We start from the raw sequence: 21,882 nt of genomic DNA on the forward strand, positions 1-21,882 counted from the left end.
GCTAATGCATTCTCAGTGGCTTTTCATGAGTTTAGCTCATCCTGAATAATTTTACTAAAATTACAGTTTCCCTGTGTATTTTCTGTGTGAATGATAATTGAACTTTATCATCTTGCCACAGAATAAGAAGGAAAAGGTGAAATTCAAAGTGTTTTCAAAAGTTGATTTCAAAATCACCCATGGAGAGCTCTTTGATGGGTGCTGGTGCTGTGGCATCAGAAGTAATTCAGACACCTGATTAGTTCATTCAAGTCCACGCTCAGACAAAGTAGTTGTTTTTCCTCACTCTCACAACTTAGACTTTAAAAAGTCACTTGTCACAATGTCAGGCTTTACAGATAAAAAGAAAAACCCTCTGCACCAGAGACAGAACTGTTCTTCTAGAAGGCAGAGAACATTTTTCCAACTACTATTACATATATGGGATAAAAAAGACATCCTGGAAAATTCAGATAGCTTCAGGTATCAATAGCATTTGATACAAAATACTGCAAATATTTCTTCAGCTAATATGTAGCTTTTCATCATACACTCACTATTTTGTGTGTTTATACAGTTCAAGCATATATGTTCACATCATGTGAACAGACCTGATGCCCACACTTGGAATTTTCTTTCCTTTTTTTGTGTTTAGGATCGTTCCACTTGCTAAAAGATAAATTCTATCGAAGATGACCTATATTTACTGCATTATTATACAGTATCTTCCCTAGCATGTTGCTCTTAGAAGGCTGAAACATTTCATACTATAGGCAGAGGTATGTACAGGTTTGTACTATAGATTTCAGCAGCTTAATTTCAGTGACAGAGAGCAATAGAACGGTAGCCAGGTAAGCGTCCTGTTAAAAGCGCATTACTTGAAGGATAAAAAAGTAATCTTCCTTTCTCTTTCAGTTCCAGGGAGCTATGGACATTATCCTATTAACCTACATACAGTTACTTAGTCTATATGAGGCTGCATGTCTTGATACTGAAAAGCCTCCCTCTCTTTGGTGCAGAAAAGCTGTATGTCCAGTTGGTTTCAACAAGCACAGCAGAGGCTTTGCATGTAGTGGGCTCACCCAGTGACTAGCAAGACTATGTGAAAATGGACTTCTGGAGACCATAACGCAGCTTTTACACCAGGGGCTGCCCTCTCTACAAAATGTAGTTAAGGCAGGTAAATTCTTAATGCCAATTTCACACAAAGATGAGAGAGGAATTCAGAACTTGCCTTGTTCCAGTTCCATATGGTTCTATAAGAGGGTGGGGAACTGGCTAAGCACTTTGATTTTCTGATGGGAAGGCAATCTCCAGTGAACTGCTCCTCCATCTCTTCCTGCCCACAGTTACCTCCGCCCTGCTTACAGAGAAGAAAAGCTGAGAAACTAAAGGCCCTATTCCCATTGCATTAAAGTAGTTACTAAGCAGCAGGTTCATGATTGGACAGGAGCCATCTGCCAGGGAAGAAAGACAGAGAGTGAGTGAACGTGGCAGGTACAGAATGAGGCCAGCCAAAATTCCACTACAAAGTAATGTTTACATGTGAACAGAGCTGTGCAGGGAGAGGAAGCGACGTAGGGAAGGCAGAATCCTTTTCTAACCTGGTCATTAACTAATCTAAATCTTGAAATATGATTTTTGCCTGTCCTTGAGAGACTAAGGTGCTGTGTGCCTCTGTGCCATGTTGCCCACAGCCATCACAGCCATGGGAGGGGTCCAGGTCAGAGGCTCCTTTTGCAGCACTCTGGCTAGGGGCAGCCAGGGGACCCCAGCTCTCCCTACCCCAGCTCTGGGCCACAGCCACAAAGCCAGCTCCCCCCATCCTGGATGGCAGACCCATAGGTGTTCATTTAAGTTACTGTTTTTATTCAAAGCCCCAGCTGCAATCTGTATTTCTAATGGGGGAGAGTAGTGACTTCCACAGCCATTTAAAACAGGAAATTCTTCTTTGGCATATTTCCTAGTAGTTTTTTAAATTTGGGTGGTTTGTCTGAGGGGACACAAAATGTGAACAGGGCATTCCAGCCCTGGGAAGGTATTCACCCCTCTTAGTTAGCAGCGAGGGCTCCGGGAACCTGTAGTCAAGCCCTTGTCTCCCAGCAGCAGAGTTGCTGTGTGGGACTGCAGGCTGCCTACAGAGAGAGAGAGTGAACTGGAAATGTTTATTTTTGCGGTTTGTTTTCTTTTGTTCAATTTGCAATTTCAGCAGCTGCTCCGCAGCACAATCAGATCTCCTTCAGTGCCTTCTGATTGAGCGGCTGTAAGCCCTACCCTGGAGCCCAGGACAGGCAACAGCTTTTTGGGTTTTTTACACCCTTCTCATTTGGTGAAGTTCAAGAGCAGGACAGTTAGCCTGATCCAATCTCCTGGCTACTTGGGACAGATCATATTCAGTTAAGAGAATTCAAATAGTCCCAAATATTATGAAGCCAGAATGGATGCAAATAACTGAAACTGCTACTCACAGATTTGCCACTAAGCAAACACAGTGACTTAGGAGGAGATTATGAACTGGGAAAGAAGTGATCGTGGAGTGCAAAAAGGCCTTCAAACGTTGATCCTGCAGAGAACTTTACACTAATTACTTTTGACAAACGCTGAGAATGAAAGGCTGCATCAATATGCTAACATTACTCACAGCAAAGTGTGGTTTTAGACTGCCACACCATTCATCTTCTGCCTGATCTCTCTGCATCTTGCAGACATCCAGACAGATTAGAGCAAGGCTAACACGTCTGGATTTAATTGGACATGCCCTCTTCTGCCCACAGATTTTGTCTGAAAGGAAGGGAGAATGAGGACTTTCTTTACCTTTATGTGGGATTTCTGGGAGTCCAATGGCCCAGCTGGAAGTACTATGCAGTAGCAACCCCAGGTTACTTAGTGTCCAGAAACCCCAGACATTTCCACATTATCTGCACAGATCAGATGCAAGAGTCTGTAAGTGAGTCCAACACTTCCCGGAAGTGTCAGAGGGGCTTGTGGTGCATGTTGGAATTAGCTGCGAAGCCAGGACAGAGTAAATTCAACATTTCCCAGAGCCCTGCATTTGCGGTGCACGTGCAGACCATCTGTGCATTGCACAGATGATCTTCTGGCACCACCTTGTTATGTTTTTTCTCAACAACACCTTTGCCAGGGTTCTGCTGAAAGATCGCGTTCTGGACCAGAAAAGGAGCCCAAGGAAAAAGGTCTCATATGAACCCTACCCACCGTTTCTGCTGTAACTAGGAATAAATTTCTGAACTTGCCTCCTAACTGCTACAAAGCTAATATATGTGGCCCCAGAAAAGCTAGGAGCTAGGAGCTCCAATCTAGAGCTGGTACCGTGGAAGCGAGCTGTTGGTATGAAGGCTACAAAAAATATTCTCTGGGAATCTGTTCGGGAGGGGTAGGGGATGTTCAGCTGCTGGATATGAACAGAAACAAAAGGTTACTAAGCGTTACTTTCATTAGAAAGTAAAATGCAGCAGAATCTGATTTTTGGTGGACATCAGGGTGAAAAGGAAGATGCAACTAAACCTTTCTCATTTGTTTCTTGCTTCTGAAATAACTTTAAAACTATTTAGAGAGAGAAGAAACTGCAGTACTTTTAATCATCACCAGCAGGTCTTTAACCTTACAGGAAACAGAAAAGGAAGGACAGATTGTAAAATATCCAGACAGATTAAAGGTCACTCTTCTTTCCCTTGGGATGAAACACTGCATCTCGCCTTAAGGACAAATATGCATCTACTATATACATGCTGTCATACAGAACATCCACATCTCTTCACTGTCACTCGATAGTGGCACACCAAGTTTACATTTGAAAATAGAGATAGGCATGACAGTGGTGAGCAAGCAAGCAAGCAACATGATAGACAAAGAAAAAACCCAAGACGCTTCTCCACAGTGACAGAAGGATTGACCCAAGCCAGACATATTTAGTGGCTGTGTAGTTAAAATTATGTACATTACATCAAAAGGTTATTCTTGTGGAGCCTGAGTTGGGAGGTAGGAATTTGGTCTGATGCCCTGATCAGAATATGCTTCCTAGAGCTCACCAGCTCTTCCCTTCATAGATTTTGGGCAGCTCACAAGGCCTGCAGGACACACAACAACAGCAGAGAGCTAACCAGGCTGGCTGGGATGGTCATAGGAGGCTGAGGGGCAACCAAACATGTGCCACCCCTGCCACACCTTTTCACTGAAGTAAAACACCTTGGCTGAAGGATGGCTGCACACTTTCCTGCCTGTACACATTCCTTCAGGCACTGACAATTTCTTTATGTTCTTGCAGTCTGTTGCTTCATTTTCCAGCATCTAGCCTAAGCCCCGCCAGGACGTGCTGGCTGACAGTATGGCTGCAGAGCCACCACTTGGTGATAATTCACATTAAGATGGGGCCTTTTTCTCTATGAAAGCCTGAGGGCCCACAAGGAGTTGGGGTACTCAGAACCAAGTGCTTGTTCCTTCAGGACTCCAGTACAGAAAGGACCACTTCACTGATCACTCTACAAAGGGCTGTTGGGATCTGCTTGTCCTTCCCAGGCCACTGTGTCATTGAGGGAACCAGAAGGGCTCCCACTTTTCATAGCTAGAAGCACAGAAGAGGGAGATTTTCATCTCCAGCTCTTTGTGCCTCCAGAAGGAGGGTGCAGATGGGCCTTGCATCAATGCCCCACTGCTGCTAATGAGAAGGCAGAGGAGGAGCTGTGGGCAGAAAGGAGGAGATTGAACACATGGATGGTTCTTGCTGCAGTGCTTCAGGACCTACTGCTTACTTTTACATGCTGGCAATCACAGGGACAGATGCCTTGTCAGCATGTGAATATCCCGTAAGGAGATGCTGCTGTCGCTGCCAGCGCATCCCCCGCTGTGCAGCTGCAGTCCTTTCCACAAAAAGGCATCCACCATCAGGGCAGCCATGTCATGGAGTTTGGGGACAGCTGTTCAAGTGAGCCCTAACAACTGGGGAGAATGGCAAAACCTATTCAACACCTCACAGTTACAGAGTGGAGAAGGCACCTCCATCCTCCTGTAGCTCCTCTCTTGCAGGGTTTACAGCTTAGGTAGGCTCCTTTCCTACTGGCTGAGAGAGCCAAACTGCTCACTAAGGCCTTTTGGGGAGGCAGAACCTATGTACAGGCTGGGATGGGAGGACAGGGCCAGGAGAGGGGATGGAGGCAGCTGGGCTGTTATAGCAGGATTGAAGTGCTGGGGTAGCTCAGCACACCCCACACTGCTGTATCCTCCTGCGAGACACCAGCTCAGGAGCTAAGGGGACAGTGGTGCCACGAGCAGCCAGTGCCTGTCGCTTTTGAAGGCTGGTGTCATTGTCCCAGAGGAGGCTTTTGCCAAGGACTGGCACCGAAGTTGTTAACTCTCCCTTAGGAGAGAGCAAGCTGCGGATTTCACATCTTGAGAGGGCCGGGCTTTCAGCAGCCACACCACAGAGGGTGGGGGACACAAATCCCTTTAGAGAGAGCCTGAATTGCAGCAGTGCTGAACAGCTTGAGCTGCAGAGGGGCCAGAGGAATCTCTCACTACTCCACACCCTGTAAATCCTTTGCTAATTGCTTTATTGCAGTTCTTTGTGAAGATAAAGGAAAAGGATTAATTAACTAAGAGAGAAGAGCATACATCTCCCTAGATGGGCTTCATTAATTGATATGGGAGGGAGAAAAATCAATTAACAAATTCCTTTGCCTTCTTGATCCATCTGGAAACAGAGCTGTGGCACTTTCGGTGGGGGGTGGGGGTGTTGTGAATGGTAAAAACCAGCCCGTTCCCCCAGCCAGATACAGTTCATTCATTCAGCAGTTTGCAGTTTACATCGCTTAACCGTGGTGGTGTAAAGGCTACGATTTGCAGGTATTTTGCAATTCTATGACAACAGGTAGAAACATAACAATGGCAGTGAGATGAAGCTTCCGGGCACCAACTCTCTTTAATTTTGATGCTTCACTCTTAGCAGAGAGCTACTTGATTTTGGCAGGAAAACATAGCTCTAAAGATAATTAGAACATGAACACTGGTGTCCCCTGACATTGTAAGTCAGCACGTGATTTTCTGTAATGTATGAGAAGGAGCAAAAGAAGCAGAATGGACAACAATACCATATATTGCATGTATTTGCATCCTTCCTCTCTCTTCTTGAACCTTTATATAAATTTGGAGCTAAACCCAGACACAGGAATCTACCCAAGATTCCTTTCGTGTGGCATATTAGTTGAAGGAAATGAATGGTCCCCTGGGATAAGGCCTCAGAGGAAAGGAAGTGTTTGATGAATGAGGTTAGAAAGGTCTCGGTGTAGCTGTGTCATGCCTCGGTAAGGGCTTCTCCAGACAAGAATGATAGTGGTTTCCACTGCCTACACAAACAAGGGAAGATATGCAGCATCTGTGTTGCAATGTATAAAAAACAAACAAACAAAAACAACCATCAAACCCAACTCACCCTATTTCTACAGTTCCATCTAATGTAATTGGAGTAAACCAGATGTAATATATTCAATAGTTTAAGCACTATAAATCATTACTTTGTATTGAAAACACAGATGGGAGGAGAGTTGTAGTTATCAACTGGGAATTGCACAATTTGAATCTGATGTCTTGAGCAGCAATTCTTAAGTTTTGCTGTCACTGTCTCCCAGGGACGAAATTAGTGAATAAAGGAGAAAAAGAGAGCACAGGCACTGAAACAGAGAGAGAAAACTGTAAAAGAGGGACAGAGCAAGCTAATAAATAAAACAAGAGCCTGAAGGGAAGAGCTGCTTTGTCAGAATATAAATATTTCCCTTCCCCTTTTATCTTTAATGTGGTGCGAGGAGCTTATTAAGGGGAAGTGCAGCTCTGTCCCTGGAGTCCATCCATACAACCATGTAGGGAGCTTGGTCCAACACAACCAGTGCAGCCACGCACACATAAGCTCTCCTCTGCTGGAAACAAATGTAATGTACCCAAGTAATAAAAGGGAAAGCAGGAGCCCACAGTGGTCATTACAACTCTTACCTTGCTGGCACTGGTGCTGCTTTACATTAATGGCCAGCAGCACTGCCAGGGGCCATGGCCAGGGAGCTCTGCTCTCCTCAGGTCTCAGCTGCAGCCTGGTTTGAACAATCCCTGTCCTTCTGGTGTTCCAACGGCTCTTTTGCAGGGAGAACCAATGTGGCAGTTTATAACAAAGTCAAATTTGGGGTCTGGGTGAATAAAAAGAGGAAGTGTGTGACTGCATGTATAAAAAGGGAAATGCTGCCCTGTAAAGAGACCACACTGTGCACTAAGTGCTGAGGAAGAAGCCCTTCCTTTTAACCACAGCTCAGCACAGCCATCCCCAGCAGCCAGGCTAGGCCTCGCCTTCCCAAAGTGCCATGCCAAGTCCCGTGCACAGAAAGGACAATGAAGCATGATGCAAAATTTTGTATTAATGGCTCCTCACTCTCACATATCTGGCTTCTGATAATGACTTGGTTCTCCTTCTCAGCTCTGGCAGCAGCACCTCTTTGCTGGCCCTTCAAGATGTTCAACCATATGGCTGCACCATCAGTCAAAGCCTCCAAGTCAGGAAGTGGGACAGTTTCAAATTGCTGCCAGTGGATCCATTCCCACTATTTCCCTTGCCTGAGCTGTCACAGATACAGGTGTCAACATGGCTCCTTTATGCCTCGCTCTTTTCATCCACCTTAAAAAAAAAAGAGGAAAGAAAAAGAATGGGGAAAAAAGGAAAAGGAAAAAAATTAATAGAAAAAAGGGAACAGAAAAAAGGAACAGGAAAAAAGGGGGGGAAGGAAATAAAAAGGAGGGGGTGTGGAGAGGCAGAAAAGAGCTTTGCATTTCCTTTACTTGGGCCTTAAATTGGAAAAATGAAGGGAATTCATTGTTGGTGTTTGCTGATCCCTCCACCCCTACTGTTGCACCACTGTGGCCCTTTGAGCATGACAAAATGAGCTCCCCAGGCTTGATTATGCAAGCCACTAATTCCTCCTCCAGTCAAGGGGGTGCTTGGGCTCAGCGGCCATACAATTTGGTTTACTCGGCTTTTGTTTTTGCTTCTGCTTATAGAGATAAACACTTGGCATTTTTGCATTAAAAATGGATCTTATTTTTCTTTTAACTGTATGCTTGTGAATAGGAAGAGACTGTCATGTACAGTCTTTTTTCCAGTGTTTTTCAGGGAAAAATATTGGGATGATGTACATTTGGGGTTTTCCCCCATAATGCTTCCACATGAGCTCCTATCCCAGTTGTCACTTTTTCATCATATTTGAAAAAGACATGACTTCAAATACTATTAGGAAATTGAATTTTCTCAGAAAAGTTTTCAACAAACAATTCTTTTTGAAAGTGATTTTGATAAAAATGTACTGCAAAAAATATGTACTTTCAAATCTGTACTTTTCAAGAAGGACAAAAGCAATAACAAAGTTTTATACAACCCTCATGCCAGTTCTGGGTTTTTTTTAGCTGGCCCTGTTAGGAAACAAGCCCTCAGACCCTAGGGAATCCATCTAGCAAAATACTGCTTGTGGGCTGCCAGGCTTCAGCTGCAGCTCAAGAGCAGCTTGCCTGGGGTGAATAAGTACCTCTGAAGAAGGTCAGAAGCTGCTTGGGTCTTCCCCCTACCCATGGCCCTGGTGGTGGGCACCCAGAATCTGAGAATGTCTTAAAAGGACAGTCAGTCTCACTTAAAAAAAACAAAAACAAAAAACCCCCACAAAACCAAAAAACAGCTTTAAGATATGCTTTTGAAACAAATGTAATTTTTAGATCTTCAATGTTAAGCACAGCTGCCTTAGAAATACTTGGAAAACAGCTCTTCTCTGGAAAACTGTTGAGCAAATTTTGAAGCTGGTGAGTAGTTATTACTCACCTGCTCAAGTTGCTTCAAAGAGTCCAAACTCACCATATCTGTATAATATCTAGGGACCAACACCTATAGACTTTACTCACAAAGAGCTGACCCTTGTGGTCAGGGAGTGTTGAGTCACAGACAGATGAAAATCAGATGGCTGCAGCAGCTCCCACCCCCTTGCCCTGCTGTGCCCTGCTGCTCTCCCGCAAATGGCTGATGCTGCCCCTCACACAGGGACCTCTGGGCCAAAAGTCATATGGCTCCAGGAATTACCTCAGTTTGCAGCCCAAAAAGGGGGAAAGCAAGCCGGTGCCAAACCTGAACCGCTGTAACACAGTGGGCCATGCAACTGCAGTCCTAGAATGGCTTTGAGTTGCATGCAGATGTCCTTGCCCTGGAGGCAGAAATCCCTGGCACAGGGCAGGGGGACCAGCGGGGGGACAATCACCACTTCAGCTGTCCCACTTCCCACAGGCTGTTTCATGAGTCAACACCCTTCTCTACCACAATGAGAATCTGCATTAATAAGATCTCATTGGGCAGCTAATGCCTTTACTGTTATGTCTAGGAAAGCACCAACGCTGCACTTGGATAATAACAATGATAATAACATTTCAGAGACCTATTGCCTCCCTAGCATGAGGCTGGCTTCACCCAGAGAATTTTTAGATCTTCAATGTTCTAAGCACAGCTGCCTTAGAAATACTTGGAAAACAGAGCCCTTCTCTGGAAAACTGTTGAGCAAATTTTGAAGCTCTCATTCAAATCCAGGTAAAAATGATTTGAAGCACCTCACAAATGCCCACAGATCATTGACCTTAAAAAAATGCTATCAATATCCATATGCAGTTTCCAGGATTAGCACTCCTCCACTATCACCATGTGGAGCAACTTCTAAGATGCTACTAGAGGACTTCTATGCTTTGCCCAGAAAGTCATTGTTTTAATATTAGGTCTCATTTTCTGACACCACTCACAACAGCCTTTACAAAAATAAACCAGTAGGAGTTCGGCAAAGACACAAGCATTAATGCCTTTACTTCTGCAACTGCATTTTAATAGCTATCAGCAGCTGGAATCTGTTTTCACACCCCAGGCAAAACCCTGCACCTACAGCAGCATGGAGCTGGGAGGTAGGGTCAAACAGAGGAATGCCACCTATTGCCTTCCCAGCATCACTTCCTACACCACAGGTCTTGCCATGACGCTTGCTCCTCACCACACCGGCAAGACCAGCCCCTGCTCGACTTGCACAACTCCCCTGAGCGCCGTCAGAAGAGCACTGTGGGGCAGGCACATGCCACGGCCTTGCTGAGCCCAGCACATGCCTGCTCAATCACATCAGAAACAAAACAGTAACCTGCCAACATTTATGATTTCCTTCAAAACTGGATTTTTTTTCTAGGAGTAACTTCTGCTTCAGGCAAAACCCTCAAACCTGTCCATAAGCCATCTTAAGTAGCACAAGCACTGAACACTTTAGAGTTTCCATATTTACATTTTCAGATATATTTTGTATCTGCAATTTTAAAACACTGTTGCTTTTTAAAATGGCTACTGGATACTCCATTGTAATAGGGATCCCGCCTATTGACAAATGCAGCTTAAATTTAAACAAATTAATCATTAAAACCATGGCTTTACTGTACATGTGTAGCAGCTGACTGAAATATAGTTATGGCTAGCTATCAGGTCAGTAAGTTATAATCACTGAAAGAAAATCATCTCACCCTAACAGTATGGTTCAACAAAAGCCCCACAGCAAACCACATCCAGTTGTACTTGTGTAAGCAAAACAAATGAGAAATAGAGAGTTAAAGTTTCAGCTTTGGTGCTGTATGTCTCCCCTTGAGGTGCAGAGATTTTTCAGTTATCTCTAAACTCAAAGGGATGATCTGAAGGAGAAACAAGAGCAGGACCTGCTATTTTTAGAAGTCAGGAGTGAAACAATCCACCACATCAAGCACCTAAGAGTCTGGCAGCAAATTAGGATTTGAGAGCTCTGAGTACCTTCCCCAGACTGAGCCTGTGGATTACAAAAGATTAAAACCATGTCTTAACTCACAAACATTTCCTCAGCATTTTATATCATTTAAAAAAACCCAAACCAAAACCAAAGACTGAGAAAAAAATATTAAATACAAGTATACATGCATTCATAAAAAGAAGCTGAATCTCCTTTGTTCTGAGGTCTAGGAAAGAAAAGAAATTGTAACTGTGGTCCAGGCAAACATAGGGGCTGCAAATACCATGCGGTATTAGACTGAATTCAGAGCAAAATTACAGATGTTACTTTGAATATCCCAGCTTTGGTAGGTGCAAACCAGACATAGGATGTTATTTCTTTTTAGCCATATGAGAAAATGTTACATGCAGTGGAAATCTATTTCAGACAGCAGTGTTTCTTTAGCAGAATGGGATTTCTCTGATGCTTTGCTTTGCTCCATATGCTTCTAATTATTGCTCAATTCAAACAGCTATTTCTGCATTGACTTGCAGGAATCTCAGAAGGCACCTTCTACGTAGGCAAGAAGCATAGCCCATAAATAATTTCAAAAAGTATTAAAGAGAGGAAGCTTCATAGCTTTTCATTCCAATCTGACTATGTGGTATTTAAATAAACCTCTGTGGCTTTCCAGTAACATAGTAGGAACTCCCAGGTGGCAGGGCTGGGGGAAGAGAGGGAGGAGAGCACTAAACATACTAATGAACATGTAATTAAGAAAATGGGCCCTCATTCCCTTCAGAGACTCCATGAGGAGGGAGCTTATTTGAAGTGCAGCTTTCTGGTTCCCCCAGCCCCTCCACAGAAGGAAATCAGCTTAGTATCTCCAGCACCATTCAGAGTACCACCGGTCCCTGCTCCAAGAGAGTCCAGTCAGTGCATGCTGACACTGAAGTACAAACCATAGTTTAGCAATGACTGGTTAAAAAATGGTAAAGGAGAGCATGTGATGCTGGTCCACAAACCTCATGGCCCTAGTTTCTCTGGAGAGCTCTCTGTAGGCATTGGCACTAGCCCTCTGCCCCTTTTCCTTAACATCACTGCTTCACTGCAATGCACTTTGGGTCACAACTGCCTGGGGCTCTCATGGGAAAGGAAATTCTCCATACAGCAGCATCACCCCACTCCAGGGCTTGCAGGTATGCAGCAGGCAGTAGCCCCACAGAGCAAACCTTTGTGCGGACTCGAAGTAGAGAACCACCTTGGCAAGTGGGTATCCGGGGTATGATTGCAACCAAAGGAAGAAACAATTCTGTTTAAGAGTTTAACTGTAATTGTGGAGGACAAGGGTTAACTTGTGCAAGCCCATCAGGAAGAGGCAAAATAAAAGTAATTAAAATGTTTGTTTCTCTTTCCAATCCAATTTTGGAAGTGGAGTCAGTTAAGGAAATTTTACCCTAAACATAGGATGGTAGCAGTGATTGGTAATTTAAGCATTCATGGGAGGAGAGAGGATTTTGTAAACAGAGGCTTATGAATTCCTTAGCCTCTTTAGACATCTGGCAAATTCTGTATTGAGTAACAGCTCTTCTTCCCTTGTTTTCTAAGCTTTGGAAACAACATATTTTTGGAGGCTGCACTCATCTTTAGTGAGTCTTAACCAAGCAAAGATAAACCATTTGTTTGAACATCAGGCAGTGGCTTCCTGCCAATATGATTGTTAGATGACAGAACCATGTCCCAAGAGAGATGGAATAGTCCCATCATTCAAGGCATTTAAAATTAGACTAATTACACCACTAGCATACGTAATAGCAGGGGCTAAACGATATAATGGGTCTTTCCCATCTCTTATTTTGGGCTAAATCCGGTTCTTCTTCCTATATAAACAGAGTCTGAGGCTTTGATGAGTATGCTGCTCTGTTTCCATTGAAACAAGTGAAACCTTACCCATCAAATCAAACAGGACAAGTGCAAGCCTTTGGTCTGTGCATTAAAGAGGATTTAAGATACAATCTCAAATAGATGAGTCTATATAAAGACGAAATTGAAACAAGGTCAGGCATAAATGACAAAAGACATAGCACAATGTATTTGACCATTGTATCCCCCACAATCCAAGGGTATCAACAGGAGAGCGATCAGAGTCACTATGTCCCGTAACTATGTCCACACCAACCCTGGTATTGGAAGCAGAACATAATTCAGTGTTCACAAATATTGTGATGGGAGATTCATGCACAAACTTCAGAATCTTGGCTGGTTTTCATTAAATTCAGCCTTGCGCTGCTAGAGCTGCATGCAGAAATGCTCCTGGGTAAGATACTGGGGTCACCTTAATGGCAGCTATAGAAATGGGACAGCTATATAGAACGGCCTGGCTGAAGGAGGGAGAATTAGCTTTCTCTAGCTTTTCTGCCGACAGCTGGGCTTTGTAATTGTGCAGTTCCTTCAGGAACGACCTAGTGATCAGGTGTTAGCACTTGTCTTTGGCCTCGGAAACTGAAGGGAGATTTACAGAACAGGGGAATCCCACAGAAGGAAAAACCTCACTACCTTTTGGAGGAAAAGGGATATCTGACAGAGCATCTAGACTAGGTCAAGGATCCATGGTTTGGAAGAGAGGTCTGGAGGAATATTCTGGAAAGGGGAGCTTGAACCACAAAAAGACACTAGCCAAATTCCTGAAAAATGTTCCATGGTGGTGAGAGCAAGCAGGGGAGGGTATATGTATTTTTGTTTGGATCTGTAACACTTTTAGGGTTATAAAGCAAGGAGTAACTCTGCTAAAGACCTTTGCAGACCTGTGAGTCATTCTGACAGGCACTGGGAGACACTCAGGATAAACTGGAGCACCCATGAGGCTGGGTCGCCTGCAGCATCCATGAGAAGGTTGCCGGCTCAGGGAGCCTGGGGCAGCTCCGTCCCAAGTGGTTCTGCTCACAGTGCTGCCCAGGCTAATATGTCACTTATCCCAGTGTAGATGAAATCAGCCAAAATCAGCTACAGCAGTCTGGGAAGTGTCCAAGCATTGTGCCAGGACAGAAGCATCTTTTAAGATTTAAAGGACCAGAAAGTAAGAATGCATGGGCTACATCCAGGTTCATCTCAGAGTGAGATCTTCCCCACTGATGGAACGAAGACAGCAGACACGAATGACATCTTTTCTCACTGCCTCTGGAAGCTTCCCTTCTTCATACTGCAATATCACTGCACCCAGACATGCAGATGACAGGGCCTGGCTGATAATACAGCAGAGAATTTGTCTTGTTAAAAAAGCACCTACCTTAAGAAAGTGAAATAGGGAAGGACTGCCTGAATTTTATACCAAAGGGCTTCTGCAACCCTAAAATTGTGAGAAAGCAGATTAAATTAATTTTAAAGAAACAGGGGAATTCAAAGTTTCACAGAAGGGTTAAAATGCAACTGATCTCCTCGCTAAACTGCTGAGTGGGGATGAACAGATCAACTTCAGGTTTTGTTTTCTTATTCATGGATCTGGGAGATGAAAGCAATCATCAGCCTGATAGCCCATCTTTGTGAATGTTTCCTAATGTTTTCCCCAATTTGATGATAAATGTGGAAGGCAGTGCTGCTTCTCTCTATCCTTTGGGATACTACTTCATAAGCTAATAATTATCTTACAAATCCATGATGCGACCAGCTTTTACCTCTCTCACTGTGGGAAATCACATCCCCTCCAGCAGTATCCCCTTCCTTTTGTCACCTGTGCCCTCCCCATATGCTCTTCAATCAGTTTCTTATGTCTTCAATCTAATTTCAAATTAAGCCTCCATGGTGGGGGGCAGGGGCTTGCCTTTCCCACTCCCTGCCTGTGAAATACCAGGCTCTCTCACCTCATTACAGAAAGACTAGATTTCTTTGTTGAGCTCAGACAAGATACAATTTAGAGTAATCTATCAGACTGATAGAAATGCAAGCAGATAAATACTGTGAACTTATTTTGTTTCTAATTATGTAAATCATTATGTAAAATAGGCAAATGCATCATTTCCCCCCAGGCTCCTGGCATTTCCCCAGTAAGCTTTAGGGAGTGCAGATTTTTATGTTCTTAGCTCAATAGCCTGCCTGATCATGTAAGACTATATGTAAGTATGCTTCAAAATGTTGAGGCTAAAAGTGTCATGGAAGTTATTTGCTAAATGTAACTGGGACAAATCTCACAATTCAGGTGGTTACACCAGGGTGTTGGCAGTGCTGGTTAGCAGGACAGCCACTGGGGCCCACCAAGTTCCTGCAAGAGTGGAAGGAGAGAGGGTAAGCGATGGCCTTTGTTCTTCTGAGGGCAGGAGGACTGGAAGCCTTGCAACAGGTAATCTGAAAATGTTCACCCTCAGGCACCCAAAATAAGTGGTGGGGTGGGGAGGGGGTGTTTTGTTTTGATTTCCCTCCCCTCATGGGAAGAGTTTTCTATCAGATGGGATAGGAAACAAGGAAAATTATATTGGCACCATTTAAGGAGGTTTTAAAACAGCAGGAAAAGACATCATGTAGGGATGCTGCTCCTCACTCTGATTTAGCTTGGAAGTTGAACTGGATTTATTTTTAAAAGTTTAAAAAGACAGATTATTGTTTGTTCCTAACAATTCCTCCTTATGCACAGTAGTCTAGTCAGACAGCTCCAGAGTTGCTACCAATACCTGAAACTAAATTTATTCTGGTGCTGCGGACTTGCTAGGGCTTTGCTTGTGAAAGTTTACTGTTGACAGACCATGCAGCATACTCAGAACACTAGCAGTTAGCAGATTTTTAGAGAAAACCTTTTTAACTCCTATGTGGTTACAATAGATAATTTCTCAGACGCTGCAAAGTCTTGCACAGCACATTTGTTCTGGGTGGCTGATGACCTGGCTAACAGTGGCTGCCTGTGCTTACGGGCTGATGAGAATCCCTCCTGTTGTGAGGAAATTTAAGTAATTTTGCAGGCTAACACTCGTGAATTTAGATTGAGGTAAAAACAGGAGACAAGCACAAGTCTGCTGCCTTTTGAAATGTGGCTGATGCTGCTCACAGAGGTTCTGGATGCTTTGAGGTAACCTGTGTTCCAGAATCCTGGATTTTACTGCTGCTCTTTTTTTTTTTTTTTTTTTTTTTTTTTTAGGCCATAATCTGTCATTTTGAGACTGCCATTGCCTGTCTCAATGATTGTGTTCCATCACCCACTGGGTCTAAATAGGAAAAAAAACCCACCTCGGAATCTGGTAACATGCCCAGCAAACTTTGTTCCTCCATCTCAATTATTTCTGTTGCACATTCCTGCCATCTGGCATGGCCTAGCAGCATCATTCCATGTGATAAGTTTACTCTCTTCTTATCTCTATAAGAAATAATCTATGATACTGCTTTCCTTCCTTTTTCCTTTCTGCCTACCCTTTCACATTTTTTTTCCTTTTGCTTCAGTCTGATTCTACATTATGTTCATAAGTGTGTATCACGTACCAGAGCTCCCAATCATCTTTTTTCATGTGCTCCACGTTTCAGATGAATGACTTTAACAAATGAGACCAGTAGAAAGCAGGGGGAACCACTGACGCCACCTGCCCTGTCTTGTAAATAAATACCCAGTTAAAGTCTTGCAACTTGATTTTACAATCCTTACTCTGAATACTTTCTGTCACTGTCTTCCTGTTGCTGAAAGATAGTTTCTTGCAATACAATTTTACTAGCTCTGGAGTTGCCTCTATGTACAGAAATCAGAAGAAGCAACGCATGGGGCAGGAAGTTTGCAGTTGCTTTACTGTCTCTGCATTGTCAATGCCTGCCAGTGAAACATCTCCTTTTATCCAAAGTTTTTCATACTGAATATCACAAAATGTTTTGCAGATGAAGTCAGTCATATAAGCCAGAATGAAAAATAGAGGCTCTGAGTATAGGTGACTCAACAGTTCATGGAGTGTTACAGAAAGATGGGATGAGGAGGGAAAAAAAACACCTAACAACTGGAAAGAGTAATGTTTTTGAAGGTTATGAACAGCCAAAGAACAAACAATAGACAAGTTCATGTATGTTTGTACCATGGGAGGTTATTTAGCTGAAGAGTATCACAAAAACCTGCTTAGTCACTAGGTGTAGAAAAGTAAGCAATTCAGGTAACAAGCCTTAACAAACTGAAAAACTGAAAATCCTCTAAGGCAGTCTTGAACAGCTATAGCTGAGAATGAAGAAAGAACTTATTACTTTTCCAGAAGCAACTGTTGCATTCATGAGTAGCTAGTCCTGCCCATACATATTTTGGAGAACACAGTATTATTTTAAAAAACGTGTCAACTTTTAGAGGAACACATTTATTTTAGTAAGCCTGTTTATAACTGTCAACTTCTCTTAACAAATGTAACAAAAGCTGTAACATGGTCTTACTGGCATGAGGACACATTGTTCATGAGCAGGAGAGGATATGGGAAACATTTGTTCAACAATTGCTATTGGAGTTCCCTGAGCCAAACTGTGCGCTCTTGAACTGCCCTGGAGGATGGTACAGATCGGTGTATTTGCTTAGTCCCTAATAGGAGCACAATCCCTAGCAAAGCAGTAAAAGCAAGAATTTGAATAGTACAGTTCAGGGGACCTCTGTCGTCAAGAGGAAGGGATGGGGTAGGTTAAATAATACTTGGCCCAAGCCTGTCTTTGACCACAGGCTCTCATAGGCCAGTATGAGGGAAAAGCAGGCATTTTTGCAGGGCTTTTGTTGACCACACCCTTCCTGTGCTGCTGAGAGCGCCCTCGGCCTGCATGTTCCCGAGGCTAGATGGTTCCAGCAACCCGTGTTTTGGTGATGTACCTAAAAACACAGCTATGCTGCAAAACCCACACTTCTGTCCTTAGCAAATGTACATTGGTCTAGCTCTAGATCTGCTCAGCATCACCTGGCAGGCTGGTAAAAGCCCTCTCCTGACTGTGCCATTTTGTCTCTTGCAGCAACACAGAGCAATTCCACAGAGGAACTGCTGCTTTTTTACAGACTTTCCGAGTCTCTTAAGGGGTTGCAGCAGTGCAGATGGGAATTCAAAATTTTTCCTCTTTGCTTAGGTAACACCGGATGTTTCAAAAAAAAAAAAAAAAAAAGCTGCCTTCCCCCTGCTAAAGCTTAGATCTGCATGAATAAAGCATTTATTCTGCCAGCAAAAAGCAATGGTCATGCTGCGATAACAAATCAAACCCCCCACGCTGGGGAAGGCAATGGCGCACAGACACGAACATCCCGACAATGCAATCGGCTCATTCCGCAAATGTACCCGGGCGCTGCTTACACCGCCCCCCCCCCCTTTTTTTTTTCTTCTTTTTTAATAACTCTGGGCACAGGCAGCTGTTTGCATGTTCAAAGCCTGCTCAGAAAGCAGCCTGTTAATTTTAGTTTGCTCAGGCCACCCTGAGCGAGCTAGCTGGCTGGGCCCCCCCCTTCCCTTCCCGGCTCTGCCCTGCAGCGCGGGGGGGTGGGTGGCCCGGGGCGGCTCCTGCCGCCCCCGGCCCGGCCCGCCCCGGCGGGGATGGGAAAAAGTTGTTCGCAACTTTCCCCCCCCCCCCCCCCCCGCCCCGGTGCGGACTCCTCCTCCTCCTCCTCCTCCTCCTCCTCCTCCCCCCCCTCTCCCCGCAACCGCCCCGCCCCCTGCGCGGCGATTGGTGGGCGGGCGCTTCGAGGCCCCGCCCCCGGCGCGGTTTGTGAATGGGGCCGGCGGCGGGGGCGGGGCCCCGCGGCGCGCCCGCGCGTATATGTGTCTTTTTTTTGTGCCGGCGCGGCCGCGGGCTGGGAGCTGCGGTGCGGGTGGTGGCGGCGGGGCCGCGGGCGAAGCGGGAGGCGCGCGGCTGCCCCGGACGCACAGCCTGCAGCGGCGCCCGTCGGAAGCGGAGCCCAGCCGAGCCGCGGGGAGGATCGCGCAGTAATTGGATTTTAAAAGTTATTTAAGCCCCGGAGTAAAATACACGGCTCAGCCGGGCGCGGTAATAATCCGTTTAGCCGTAACCTAAATCCCCGCAGCCGGGCGGGGAGCAGCGCCTCCGCCTCGCTGCCGCCGCGGGACCCTGCGCAGAGCCGGCCGGAGCTTCGCCCGCGTCTCCCGTCTCCTCGCCGCGGGAGCAGCTCCGGAAACTTTCGCCGAGGGACGCGACGCCGCGCTGCCAGCGCCGACCCGCCGGGGCGCAGGCAGAACGTCGCGGCACTCCCGGAGCCGCCGCCGCGCCCCTGCCCCGCGGAACGGGCCCTGCCGCCGCCCTCTGGGCTCTGATGCCCCTGGGGCGCTGCGCCGCCCGGCTCTGAAGGACTCTCGGCGACTCCCCAGGCCCCCGGCCGCCTCGGCGATGCGGGCTGGAGGAGGCTGTAGCAGAGCGGCCGCCGGCGGCTGCCCCTTGCTAGGACTGGCCGCGCTGCTGGCCGCCCTACTGGGGACCCCCGCGGGCGCGGCGGCGCAGCAGTACCACGGCGAGAAGGGCATCTCCGTGCCGGACCACGGTTTCTGCCAGCCCATCTCCATCCCGCTCTGCACGGATATCGCCTACAACCAGACCATCCTGCCCAACCTGCTGGGCCACACCAACCAGGAGGACGCGGGGCTGGAGGTGCACCAGTTCTACCCGCTGGTCAAGGTGCAGTGCTCGGCCGAGCTCAAGTTCTTCCTCTGCTCCATGTACGCGCCGGTGTGCACCGTGCTGGAGCAGGCCATCCCGCCCTGCCGCTCCCTCTGCGAGCGGGCCCGCCAGGGCTGCGAGGCCCTCATGAACAAGTTTGGCTTCCAGTGGCCAGAGCGGCTTCGCTGCGAGAACTTCCCCGTCCACGGCGCGGGCGAGATCTGCGTGGGGCAGAACACGTCGGACGCCCCGCCGGGGCCTGGCAGCGCGGCAGGCCGGGGGGCCACTGCCCACCCCACGGCTGGCTACCTCCCCGACTTCCTCACTCCGCCACAGCCCCCCTCCGGCTTCTCCTTTTCCTGCCCCCGGCAACTCAAAGTGCCGTCTTACTTGGGCTACCGGTTCCTGGGGGAGCGGGACTGCGGGGCGCCCTGTGAGCCAGCCCGGCCCAACGGGCTCATGTACTTCAAGGAGGCAGAGGTGCGATTTGCGCGGCTGTGGGTGGGCGTGTGGTCTGTGCTCTGCTGTGCCTCCACCCTCTTCACCGTGCTCACCTACCTGGTGGATATGCGCCGTTTCAGCTACCCGGAGCGGCCCATCATCTTCCTCTCAGGCTGTTACTTCATGGTGGCAGTGGCCTACGCGGCAGGCTTCTTGCTGGAGGAGCGGGTGGTGTGTCTGGAGCGCTTCTCTGAGGATGGCTACCGCACTGTGGCCCAAGGCACCAAGAAAGAAGGCTGCACCATCCTCTTCATGATCCTCTACTTCTTTGGGATGGCCAGCTCCATCTGGTGGGTCATCCTGTCGCTCACCTGGTTCCTGGCTGCTGGCATGAAGTGGGGCCACGAGGCCATCGAGGCCAACTCCCAGTATTTCCACCTGGCTGCCTGGGCTGTGCCCGCTGTCAAAACCATCACCATCTTGGCCATGGGGCAGGTCGATGGGGACGTACTCAGTGGGGTGTGTTATGTAGGCATCTACAGCGTGGACTCACTGCGAGGCTTTGTGCTGGCACCCCTGTTTGTGTACCTCTTCATTGGCACTTCCTTCTTGCTTGCTGGCTTTGTGTCCTTGTTTCGCATCCGTACCATCATGAAGCATGATGGCACCAAGACGGAGAAACTGGAGAAGCTGATGGTACGCATTGGTGTCTTCAGTGTCCTCTACACAGTGCCTGCCACCATTGTCCTGGCATGTTACTTCTATGAGCAGGCCTTCCGTGGCACCTGGGAGAAGACATGGCTCCTCCAGACCTGCAAAACCTATGCTGTGCCCTGTCCGAGCCACTTTGCCCCTATGAGCCCAGATTTCACAGTCTTCATGATCAAGTACCTCATGACCATGATTGTTGGGATCACAACTGGCTTCTGGATCTGGTCTGGCAAAACCCTTCAGTCCTGGCGACGCTTCTACCACAGACTCAGCAGTGGCAGCAAAGGCGAGACGGCAGTATGAGACCCCTCTGTCCCCTCTGGCACACACACGCACGCATGCACACACACAGAGCAGAGGGATACTCAGCAGAAGAGGATGGCAATGGCTCCCTGAAGAGGGAGGAAGGGAGGCTTTTCCAAACTTTTTCTTCCTCCCAGAGGGTCTGGGAAAAAAAAAAAAGATAATCTTTGCATAAAGGATCTGATGGACTGTGTCCGGTGGTGCTTATGCCCAGCTAAATGGAAGAACACAGAAAGAGGCCACTGGTGGGATGGGAGAGTCCTTCACTCACAAGAAGTCCCCTTACTCCTCTCGTGCAGGAAAAAACCTAACCCAGCTAAAGCCAGCCTGCCTTGCTTTGGACCAGCGGGAGGGGAAGCCAGATCTGTCGAGCTGCCTCTGCCGAGAAGTAGCCGAGCCCTTTCTGAATTGCTGGGGTCAAACTGCAGCGCAGGCAGGGTAACTCCCGAGCCTGAGCTTACTGCCTGCTCCTTCCAGCTCGGCCGAGCAATCACGTGAGTACTGCACAGCCAGCTACAGCCCAGAGCGTGTGCTGGTGAGATGCCTCTGTTCTGTCAACTCACAAGTTCCTTTTTACCTCAGTGATACCTGTTGTAATTGTTTTAAAGTGAAAATTCGGCCCTTGGTCTGTTGTTCTTGCTGCTGTGGGGAAGGAGGGGGTTGCCGTTCCACACCCTGAAAAGAAATGACTTGTTGCTTTTCAGCAGAAGGCTTTTTCCCCCCTTGCCTTTGTTCTAGGAGACAAAGGGGGGAACAAAAGTGTTTTCTATGTAGAAAGGCATAAGCATGGGATCGGTTTTTATGGGCAAACTAACAAAAAGAAGTCGTTGAGGTTCACCCTTGGATGTGAGGAGCTCGCAGAAATAAGCATTCCTTTTATGAAAAAAGGAGAAGGCAGGATGTTTTCCTACCGTTCAATATGGGTCGCTTTTCTAAGCTGAAGGAAACGCAAGACTTAGAGGGCAAGAAGAGCGTAACCGAGAGCACCTGCCAAAACAAGAGCCGTTAAAATACGTAATGTTAAAGATACGATTATTTTTTTTTCTTTCCTTCACATAAACCTGCTTTCTCTCCTGCTTTGCAG

General features: G+C 46.7%; 1 protein-coding gene across 1 annotated transcript in view; it reads left to right on the forward strand.

The window, feature by feature from the left end:
* The first annotated feature begins 18,348 nt into the window (after nucleotides 1–18,348).
* The window catches only part of FZD7 (frizzled class receptor 7), a 54,493-nt gene continuing 50,959 nt past the window's right edge, over nucleotides 18,349–21,882 (forward strand). The window contains exon 1 of the mRNA XM_080400192.1: nucleotides 18,349–21,292. Within this exon, the coding sequence (XP_080256318.1) occupies nucleotides 19,077–20,798 (1,722 nt within the window). The 5' untranslated portion in view covers nucleotides 18,349–19,076 and the 3' untranslated portion in view covers nucleotides 20,799–21,292. The remainder of the gene's footprint in view (nucleotides 21,293–21,882) is intronic.

The sequence above is a fragment of the Falco punctatus genome (assembly GCF_963210335.1).
Source record: "Falco punctatus genome assembly, chromosome: 8".
In the NCBI taxonomy this organism is placed as follows: Eukaryota; Metazoa; Chordata; class Aves; order Falconiformes; family Falconidae; genus Falco; species Falco punctatus.